General features: G+C 38.1%; 1 protein-coding gene across 1 annotated transcript in view; it reads right to left on the reverse strand.

Moving 5' to 3' along the window:
- CACNA2D2 (calcium voltage-gated channel auxiliary subunit alpha2delta 2) overlaps window positions 1–12111 on the reverse strand; it is a 5241953-nt gene that overhangs the window by 491952 nt on the left and 4737890 nt on the right. Inside the window, exon 16 of the mRNA XM_044078189.1 lies at window positions 8958–9029. Coding sequence (XP_043934124.1) covers window positions 8958–9029 — 72 coding nt within the window. The remainder of the gene's footprint in view (window positions 1–8957; window positions 9030–12111) is intronic.

Below are 12111 nucleotides of genomic sequence, written 5' to 3' on the forward strand. Positions count from 1 at the left end.
CTTTTTGTTGGATTCTCTGATTCCTTTTGTATTCTTCCAGTTTGTCCAAAATCTTCTTCACTAAATTATCTTCTGCTTTCATGCCAATGTACCCTAATCACAGTAATCTGCTCTATCTGACCTTCTCTGCAACCGGAACTACTTTGGCTTCGGGTCTGATGTCATAATTTCTTTGTTTGTCCCATAGGTGTGCATCCTGCCACCCGTCACAGGGATATCAACTCCATCACCAGTAGATTCCTCAACTCCTCTGTCTTTACTTCTGAGATTTCTGAGATTTTCTACTGTGTTTACATCTTTATTACAAACAGCCTAGCAAGTCAGGAGTGGAGGAGTTTGTGGGATATTGTTCAGGTTATTCTAAGCAAATGTTTAAAAATGCTAGGCAGCCCTGTTGGTACAGAGTGGTAATGTTCTGTGACCCAGAGTACCAGACTTCATCTAATGTCTGAGATGTCTGTTGGAGCTGTCAAGTGGAGGAGAAGAATGTTGAAGCTTAAGACAACATGGTTACTTTCAGTACACTCACCACTGAAGACCAAGGAATATATGGATGTGCTTGTCTACATCAGAAAAAAACACTGTATTGCATACTCATGAATGATAAACATGATCAGAGACTCAGGACTTAAGAGAAACAAATTACTCTGAATGATGACATTCCACCTAATAGTCCTCATCTTCAAGAAAGAAATGGGCCACAAGTTTCTCACCCAGACAGATCAAATGGGATAATACAATGGTCAAGTCCAAGTTAAATAGCCAGAGAAGGTCTGGAGCAAAACAAATGTGGAGATATGCTAAACTTAACTGGTGACAGTGTTGGAGGAAGGAACACTTTGGGGATCTCCTGAAATCAGGTGATATAACCCCCCATTCAGTAGACAGTGCCAGAAGCAACAGGTGGAACTAGATGCATTTATCTAGATGACACCAGTACTACATAAACAATTTTAAGGTGGGATAGCTATAACAGTGAATAAGAAATGCCTAAGAATTTTGAAGGCCCTGGTTATTGTTTAAATTATATGGTTAACAGACCTTTTCAGTGTTGCATGGAAGACAATCACATCACCTCTGCTGGTTTAACAGTACTAATTTCCAAAACAGGAGAGGACAGCAGAAGAGAAGGGTGTTTACACTCTTCAGCCTCCCTGGGAAAGGTTAACCCAGGGTGCCGAAAAGGAGAATTTCTCTGACAGTTGCATCTCTAATATTGAAGGAGCAAAACAGATTCTCTCATGACCCTGGAACAAGGGTTCCAATTTTTATGTTTGCATGGCTACTGTACAGGGTGCCAGTTCATCAGGATGATCTGCACACCTTTTGTGAACATGGCAAAGACATATGGACATGTGTAACAGATCTTATTATAAAAGGTACCACAACAGTATGGGGTCCCATGGTTGCTTCTGTGTTTAATTCAGTCAGAGCAAAAGTTGCATCTGGATCCATATTTTAAATCATACATTTAAGATTGTTAAACAACTTTGTCAAGAGTATGCCCTGTCTCTACTCATGATCATTAATTTCATCAACTGAATATATAGGTGCAACATCCAATTAAATGACATCGGGGATGCGTCTTTTATATATGCAGGTGATATTATCTTCCAGTGACTGTGCTCTCTAGTGTATATCGGGAAGATCACTGTTGAGTGTATAATGGTAGACAAGGCAATGGCCCCCTCCATAAGATAAGTTCTGCTTATCATCAGGAAAATAACAGGCTGGCTATGTTCCTGTAATATGATTGAGTTTTACAGCTTTTTTTTTTTATTAAATTGTTATGAAGTGTGTCTCAGAGTTAAGGAGTTATTATTCTCTGTAGTGACACACACTGGTAAGATATTCTTTCTCCATCTTGTCCCTCTCCACAAAGGTGGTGCCTCAATGGATCCTGGAAACTATTGCCCCATAAGCCTGACTAGCTTGGTCTGCAAAGCTATGGAAAGGATCATCATGGACCTCATAAATAAAGATATTGGGGACCTACAGACACTGGATCCTACACAGTTTGGCTTTGTTAAGGGCAGATCCTGCCTCTTAAACCTGGTTGATTTCTTTGAAACAGTCACCAAGGCCATTGACGAGGGGAAGGTGGTCCACACAGCCTACCTGGGCCTCGCAAAAGCCTTCGATACAATACCCCACTCGGGCATTATAGATAAGCTCACCAGCTTAAATATAAACCCCTATGTCACTAGATGGGTTGCAAACTGGCTCAAGGACAGAACCCACATGGTTAGAATTGCTGGAGCCATGTCAGACTCCAAACCAGTTACAAGTGGCATCCCACAAGGCTCAGTCCTGGGACCTCTCTTGTTCGGTATATATTTCTCGGAGGTACAGGCAAACACAGAAGGACTGTGGCTGACCAAGTTCGCAGATGACTGCAAACTAGGCGCCATAATCAACTCTCCAGCCGACACAAGCATCCTCCAAAAGGGCCTCATAGAAACAGACAACTGATGCCCGAGCCATGGCCTCAAGCTAAACGCCAAAAAGTGTATAGTCATCCCCTTTGGCAAAAGCCAAGTGCCCACAAATTACCACATAGGTGGTAATCCATTAAGTACAGAAGAAGAAATTAGGGACCTGGGGACCCAAGTTGATAGCAATCTCTCATTTGACAACCACATGGCCAAAGTGGTTAAAAAAACATTTTATATAGCCCACCTAATCATGAAGGGATTCACATCTAGATCAGGGGAGGTCATTGTGCCTCTTTACTCATCCCTCATCAGGCCCATAATTGAGTACAATGCCCCTTTTGGGATGTACCTTACCAGACACCTGCAGCAACTGGAAAGACCCCAAAAGTACCTCACCAAGAGGATCAAAGGGCTCAAACAGATGCCATATGCTGCCCGGTTAAAGAAACTCCAGCTCTACTCAGTGGCATACCGCCTGCTCACAGGCGATCTGTGCCTGACATATAAAGCCATGTCCAACCCGGAATTAATGGACATGCTGCACCTCAGAAAATCCAAATCCCATCGAGCTACGTGCTTGAGAGACTTGAACCTCAGCACTGAAATAAATAGGACATGCTGGAGGGACAGATTCATAACCCAGAGGCTCCCTTCACTCTGGAATAAAATCCCAGTCCAGGTTAGGCAGAGTCCCTCATTGACTCTCTTCAAGAGGAATCTTGATGAGTGGATGGGAGATCGTAGGTTTACCCTGGGTATCACTTCTGTGTCACTGTTAGACAGAGGCACAGTATACTAACCTCGAAAAAGGGCATAGCAAAATTAATTTAAAATGGGTGGTGAAAGCCAAACACACTCTGGCTAGGCTTATAAATGCCCTAGGGCAGATAGCCTAGTATGAACCTATGAACCTAAAAGAACTAGTATTAGATGTTTGCATAACCCTGGCTCTGGTCGCTCATGAATAGAATACCGTCTGTCAGCAAACAAAGTCCACTGTTCCATGGGGGTTCAAAACCGTCAATAAGGGGAGAGAAATAAGTAGACAAGAAAGGTTAAATAATATAAGAAACTGCTGCCTAACTCAGAAAAAAATAGAAGTGCTTCTAGAAAGATAAACAGCCTAAGGCCTAACTCCAGAAGGGAAAATCACATGTTGAGAAGACAAACTTCTCCACAAGAATGATAAAATATAAACCACCTTCAATCACCAGAGTTTTTACTGTTTTGAGTTGTTGACCTCTAGTTGAAGTTACAGGCAAAATACTTTATAGTGTTTCTTGGAGATAGCATTTTCTGTTTTTAAGAAGTAGACACTTTTTAAGATAGAGTAGCCAAAGGTGTATTTCTGATTAAAGTCCAACCAAGATAACTGTGTAATCCAGATGTCTAAGCTGGCATTGTGAATAAAATAAAACAAAACTGGAAATCTTGCTGCAGGACTGCAAAGACAAAAACAGATCAGGAAAACACTGGACAAATGTCAGAGGAATGTATTCTGACCAATGAGAGAGAAAATGGCTGGAGAAAGAACATTCGTAAAGGCAACAAGAAAGGACAGCAAAGGCCACAAATAATTATCAGTATGCAGGTTAAAATATTACAGATTATATAATTACCATAGAAGATCAACTGGTTTCATGCTTTCAAATGACTAAAACACAAGAGAATGACTGAAACAGGCTGAGGAATGCCCTGGACAGTCAAGAAAATAGAATGAAAAGGGGCATCCTAAGAAGTATTGTCCTAATAGAGAGAATCATTGGAGAACAGCAGAATTTTTACAGCTTATTACAAAGAAATTACAGTAAACCTCATGGTCAGGAATTGGAAAATGAGATATTTGATAAGACGGGAAGAAAGCCTGGATCTGGAGGCTGTCTAATACAAATATTTTGTAAAATGTTAATGTACTTATATAAAGGAATGATTACTTTTCAATTTAAGAAAAAAGAAGATTCTGGGCCCACACAGGAGTGAAATAAGCTTCTTCCTGGACTTTGTGCTAAACTGCCACAGCAATGAAAATCATGTGATCCTGTATGATACTAACTGAGAAGAAGGCAAGTGTTATTCAGAATTCAGTCTCTACTAATACTGAGAACACAGGAGACCATCAGACACTTTAAACTTCCTTGAATGAAGCCTGTGACCTTCTAAAAGGAAAGTAGGAAATAACCGAAGACAGAAGGAACAAGTCTTAAAAGAAACTTGAATAGAAATAGTCTGGGTCAATCTCTAAACAAATAATTTGTTATTAATCCACCACCAGAAAAGGGACAAACAGAGCATGGGAAAGTTAGTGGACCAAGTGAGGAAACTGATAAACAAAAACACACAGCTTGGCAGTAATTTCAAGAAAACAGGGAAAGAGCCAAACTGGCAAGCAAGAAGGTGAAGAGAGTTGTATAAGTAGGAAAAATAAAAGACTGCTGGGTACATGCACAAATGCATTATACAAGCAGAATTCAGATGAAGGGCAGCCCACACACACACACACACACACACACACACACACACACACTGATATATATATATATATATATATATATATATATATATATATATATATATATACACACACACACACACACACACACACACACACACACACATACACACACACATATACATACATATGCATATAAATACACACACACACATATATGCATACATATATATGGATCAATAGTGATAGATCGAAAGTATGTTTCACCAAAATGTACATGAGCTAACTCACTTTTGCTTTAGTGCAAAAAAAAAAAAAAACAAACAACACGCCAAAAATCCTACACAAATATAACCACTACTTAAGTTTATACACAGGGGCAAGCCCCCCTGGCACCCCCATATGGGGGGCTGTGCCCCCCCAGCCCGTACTTTAATATTCTTACTCTGAGACTGCACTACAGTGAGAAAAAGGAAATATTCCCTTATCCCGTTGTACCGTGATCTTAGCAACTGTTTGCTTAGTTGTACAAACAACACGACATCTTAATGTACAACTAAATCTACATGCAAACTGCATGTTTTTTTTTTTTTTTTGCGAAAGTGCATTTTTGATAAAATGCACTTTCATGAAAGTGAATTTGCTCAAGTGCATCTCGCTTAAACATACTTTAGATATTCAGACCAGGACCCATATATGCATACACACACACACACACACACACACACACATATATGTATATATATATATATATATATATATATATATATATATATATATATATATATATATATATATATATATATATCAGATTGCTAATGTGCTGTACTTTTTTTTTTTGCTCTTCACAAAATCAGTAAATGCCAAACTACATGTTTTACGAACAAATACTCTTTACTGGTTGAGTGCTTTATATCAAAACCAAGCAATCATTCTTATAGCAGTATCAGTGGCAGCAGCCCTGGAGGTGGCATCAGTAAAATCATAAACACATTTCAAACAGTGGGTTGCCACTTGAGACACAGAAGCAATCAAATTGTACATAGCATATTTTTTTTCTAAGAAGAAGAAACAGTTGCCATAATATTTCTCATATTCTCAAAGACTTTACCATATGAGCTAGAAAAACAAGACCTTTAAAACAAGTGCTGCAGAAGAATACACCTTTCCTACCAAGTCTATTGAAAACATTTCCATCCTTGACAGAAGGAAGGGGATTGGTATTAGCAAAATGTTTAGTAGCAGCTTAGTAAAGCAATAGCTGCCTGGTCTGATATGGGATGAGTGTATAGAAACTGATTAGACTGACAGACTTTATATTATCTATCTGCTTTCTTGGGGCAGCAGGTTGGCTGTCAGGCAAGTTACAGACTATAACAAAAACATCCTGCAATGCTTAAACAGGAGAAACTGGGATAGGTTCTAGAAATTCTAGTTGTAATAAATCATAATACTTCTTCACGGACTATGGAGTATGATTATATTCCCTCTGAAACAATTGATTCTTTCTGGAAGTAGTTTCAGAGAAAAGAATCCTTCAAAGTGACTGGCCAAAGTGACACTCTCCTCAGAATGTGAACCAGAAATATGACAGACAAAAGAATCTGTCCCTTTACAATCATTTTGTGGTTCAAAAACTTGAACTTCTTTAGAAAATAATCTTTTTTTTTCTTTTATCATAAATAGCTAAACTGGAAAGGTCTTAAGTAAACCCTATGCTAAAACCAAATAACTGAGACAGAAGAAGAAATATGTCCAAGTTTTTGCTGCCTTTTGACAGTGATTTCTGAAAAACGATGCCACTTTTGCAAGGAATATCCTTACTAAAGATAGGCATGACATTCCAGCTAGGTAGAAGTGGCATTCCCTGCCACTGTTCCCAATACTAACAAGAGTGTCTGCCCTTTGCCCACCAAGGGCACTCCAACAGCTGTAGAGGATGCATCTAACTCCCAGATCATGGTGGTTTAAGGACTATAGCAGAGGGAGACATGGAAAAAGATGACAGGAGACAGTAATGGCCAAAGCAGAGTCACCAATGTGTGGCTGAGGCCCATTAGCAACCTGCTGTGGTGGCAAAGGTTATTTAGCAATCGTCTTCTTATTGTGGCTGCAATAATGAAGAAATGAGGAACTGGTAGGTTGTTCCAAGGTTAAGCCGTACTCCAGGTATGGCATAGAGCTGTAGTCTGTAAAACAGGCAAATCGTAAGAAAGTAACGTTCTCCCCATAAAAAAACACAACAAAAACACTTTAAACACATATCCCACTCCCTAAATGTATCACAATGCAACTTTTATCACAGAAATGTAGTTTTAAATAAGTTTGCCAGTTGTTACCCTAAATGTAAACAACTAACACCCCCATTTAAAAGTTGTCACATAATCAATAAAAACACTTTTTTGCTAGCTTTAAATACTTTATAGAAAAAGTACAATTGCTGTCAGAAAAAGTAAACTTGCATTTTTTCCCCCTGAACATAATGTATTTGCCCAACAATGGAACAGCATAAGCAGACCATTGATCCTCTAAAGCCTGCTGGAGAAGCAATCTTCAGCAGCAGAAAAACTTGAAACTTTCTTTTTTTATTCAGCACAGCTCAAGATGACTAATGGTTTGGACATTCAGAAAGTGGTCTGGAAGATATGGAAGCTGGCTGGCTGTTACAACCCAGTAGGATATAACCCATATAACTAAGGCTACTGCAGCAGTGATGCATATGGTGAAAAGAAAATTTTTGAACTTACTACACTTTAAAGAAATTCTGAAAAAAAAACTCAGGTTTTTCCATTTGGTGTCATAACAGTATTCATAAATCCTAGATCTCAGAAATTCCTCAGTTTTAGCTACATAAACTTTGGTTTAATTGACTGCCAGGTTTGGGACTGCCTAAGGTGCCAATTGCAAACCATTGCCCCAGACAGTTCTGCAGAAATGTCTACTTCTGAAATGCTATTGCAAGGTGATATTGCTTCACACCCAAATATTATATTACTGTCCTTCTAATGTGAAACAATGTCTTTTTTTAGGCATAGCTTTAAGAGTGAGAAGCTGGTACTTAACTGTATACATGTATTAAAATATTTGTATTCCGTCATACCTTGCACTTTATACAGTTTTCATACTTACCACTATATCACAATAACATACACTTCTCATACAGATATAACCTAGCATGTCACAGACTTAAATGCCTCTTTCAAACCCAGCTGCAGAGGGCCATAACATCTTTATAGACCATAAGATCCAAGAGCGGTTCTGAGGCAAGTATAGATCAAATTTTTTTCACCAGATAACTGGTCACACCATATGGGAGCCAGACCTCTAATCTTAAAATGCGTAGGATGTAGAGCCTTCTAGCTTAGAAAATGCTGGATGAAGGCAGAATATGTAGAAGTAGATTCATTTTAATTCTTGGTCATAAAGCATGCCCCTTAAGATTCTATGTTTAGGAGCTAGGTTAATCTTTTAATGTTTTGTAATAATTATTCAATCTACAAGCATGATTCAAAACCACACAATGCACTGTGATTGCACTGGGGCACTACTCAGCAGTATTCAAAGATTAGAGTGTTTCAGTGATAAGACGACTCTGGCTGGTAGTGCCATGGTGATCATACTGGTGAAAAGCCACAGTATTGTATGAGCTGATAGGGGAAACAATAGCACAATTACTTGTAACCACACAGTGCTCAGTTCAGAAGCGTGCTAATGAGCTTTTGTCTCTGAATCACATTTTATATTAATGCTTATTGTGAGTTCCCATTAATACCATACTAGCACAATGGTGATACGTTTCTATTATAGTTATGATATGCACATTTCTCTTCTCATTTCCTGCCATCTTAAGTCTTATACTTGATAATCTTATGCTTCTTACTGAACTTTCCTGCATGTTTATAAACATAAACAGGACGCTGACGGCTACTTTCTGTACTTCACAAACACAGTAAAACAAATATATACATTAAGACTGTGGCTGCACTTTAACTGATAAATAAGCAGTTCGCAGGCCCTTTGTAAAGATTTGGCTAAAAGCACAAAAGCCATGATTTCTGATTAAAACACCTTACCTTTCTGTCACTACTGTTATCTTTGGTGAGGTTGAACACAGGCATAGTCCCAGTAACTACTGAACCCAGGCCCTGTGAAAAACAAACAGTTTTTAATGTTGGCTCTCATTATCTTATTGGCATACAGCTAAAATCAAAGCTTAAGCATCAGAACCAAGCAGCACCATTTTTACCATTTAACACTGCCTGTTCTAAGACTAAGAGGATAGTATTAGCAGATGATACAAATGCATTATGTTACCAAGAAATATGGATACATGAATTATTCCTTTGAGCAGATCAGCATTTGACATTCACTATGAAGCTAGAAAAAGTGCTGTCTTTGTGCAAAAGAGTGTATGTCATTTATTGACAACTACGACAGTTTATACATTTAGGAGAACACAGATGAAACATTCAAACTGTTATATCAGCTACTTTAGAAAGATGGGTTTAATAAAAACACAAAGAAGGTTCTGGTGACTCTCCTGAAAAAGGTAGGTCTCAGTAAAAACAAGAATATATCATGCAAACTTTATGTGTTAGTTGTGCCATTTTTGTCATACCACGGCAATGAACTATTTGGACTGTGGATTAGCAGATCCACTCACTCAAACACAGACACATATACAATAAACATTTTGCTTAGTACATTATTCCTGCACAACTGGTTTGCAGTCAAATACACGTTTATTGACTAGTGGCCTTATGTATTTAGCCTGGTTGAATATAAAAGTATTCCTAATGGTTGCTTTATATGTATGAAATATTTTCAGATTTGCTTAAATTACTCCTGAAACTGGTTTTTTCCTCCCCATGGAAGCTGCAGCATTGTCACTTGAACACTGTTGTTCTAATGGAAAGCTGATGTGAGAACCTGCTGTTTAAAGGGAAGCTGATGATGTGAGAAGGTAAAGAGGAAGACAAATGGTACGACTGGTCACATACAAAGATACAGTTATGGCACCAACAGCAACATATTATCTCTCTTTATAAACAATTGCTAAGAGCCCCAGAAAAGTCATTGTCCCCAGCTAGTGACTCTGATGTGGAATATCATATCGCAAAAGAAGACAGAAGATGTCCTTTGTTGTCTTCCCCTATGGTTTGAATGAATTAATTCAGCCAGTAATTACTAAAGGACAGTGTATGCATTACCCTGCCCTACACCCTTACACCCACCTTGGTTATACATACTCACAACTGTCACACAACTGCTAGAAAAAAAGAAATTGCAAATAAATGGAATCACTGTCAGCCCTATAACAGAAATACTACTAATAATGATTTCCTAAGAGAACAAAAACAAATGAGAATTTGCAATTCAGTGAGCTATGATCAGAGGTACAGTGCTATCCAGTTCTGGACTGACAACCTGTAGAGGTGAGGGACATTTGTTTGCTGAACTGTTCATTGACTGGCTATGGAGACTTCTCAAAAGTGTGTTATTTTCAGCCAAAACACAAACCATCAGCAATGGTGTAAAGGAGATACAGCATACAGAGGAAAATCACATAGGAAAAGTAATAAGTAAAACTTAAATGCAAAGTATATGCACAAATTATGCTTGACTAAGCAAAGGCAAATACAGAATGGATATGTCTCTGAGCATGAAAGCAAAACTGATGCACAATCTTCTCCAGAAGCCATGTAAGCAGTGAATAAAGAGTTTAAGCATTTAAATACCACAAGGATAAGTAAAGTCAAAATGCGTGCAATGTTTTTTAACAAGGGTTACATGATAGAATGAGGACATAATTTAAACAATACAAGATGGACGGTTCTGGATAGAAATAAAGTATTTCACTACACAACAGATATGGATAATAGGATTAGACTTCTAGAAGAGTTTTTTTTTATCAAAAAGTGTGATGTTCTTGAAGAAAAAGTGTTGTTTCTCAGCTGCTCAGAATGTACAAATTCTAGCACGGTGTTATAAAATGTTTTTTTTCTGAATTTGCTAAAGAAACTGAAAAACTTGAAGTTTTTTTGTGAAAAGTATATTTGTCCTACTTCCTGTGTCACAACAACCTATGGAGTGAATTTACTAAGCGGAATCTTGTAGAAGCAGGCAGCCTAAAATGCCTGACCACCATGCCCAAGCCTACATATTCCCTTAAAACAACCCAGGGGTATCAGAACATGTCAGATACATTTGGGAAGCATGGTCATGGTTAGAAAAGGCCGCCTTAGGGTCATCAGCCTAGTAATACCCTATGAACCGATAAAAACACAATACTATATGCATGTGAATTGGCTAGTCTTTCAGACAAATGTCTATTTATGATTATCCATTTAAAAACTGTGTATAGCTGAGGTAAATGTTAATTTTGGAGAATATTCATGAATGCACTGTACAGACACATGATCATTCTCAGCAAGGGTGGGAATATTAAGCTTTTATTTTAGTAGTATCTATAGATTATATAGATTGTGCACAGAGAAATTGGCAGGCTAGATAAAAAAAAAATACTTGTGCGTCATCATCATCTGTTATTTCTGTGTTTTTGTGTTTCTGTGTTGAAAGCCCATGGGCAACACTAATTCTAAAATGAAACAGTTAACTTATTTAAACTTGCATTGCAATATTCCTCTCCCTAATTTTTTCCTATCATGAAACAGAATTAAGAAGTGATGATGGATGTTCCTGACAGTGATGTTGTAAGTTTTGATGTTACGAGCCTTGCAGGATGAACTTGTAAAAGGACTTCTCTCAACATGACTGTTTAGAAAACCATTCCTTAACATAATATATATTTGCTGCTTTCACAGTGAGGTTCTTAGTGACTAAGTGTTACAAGCATCTCAGAACTTGTTTTTTGCCAGACTACCTCTGTCACAAATAAAAAGGAAGCCAGACCCTCTTTTTTGGTGACAATTCCATCCCAACTGCCTCAGTAAAATGATTTTCATTACTGTTTGAGGGTAGTGGCTGAAAAGTGTCCTTGGACTGACCAACCTAGCAGGTAAACAAATCATACCAAGTAAGCAAAACAGGTCAGTTCCTCGGCCCTCATGACACAAAAACAGTGTTAATGCAGAATGATTTACTTTATACCATTGCCATCAGTCACACCCTCTGACCATTAAGATAGGCTACTAATACACAAATCTGATTGCTAACTTGTTCTATCTTTAAGAGAAAAACACACGCAAACACGTGTGTGTGTGTGTA

This window comes from Protopterus annectens, chromosome 7.part0, assembly GCF_019279795.1.
Source record: "Protopterus annectens isolate FY-2018-M chromosome 7.part0, PAN1.0, whole genome shotgun sequence".
Taxonomy (NCBI): domain Eukaryota; kingdom Metazoa; phylum Chordata; order Ceratodontiformes; family Protopteridae; genus Protopterus; species Protopterus annectens.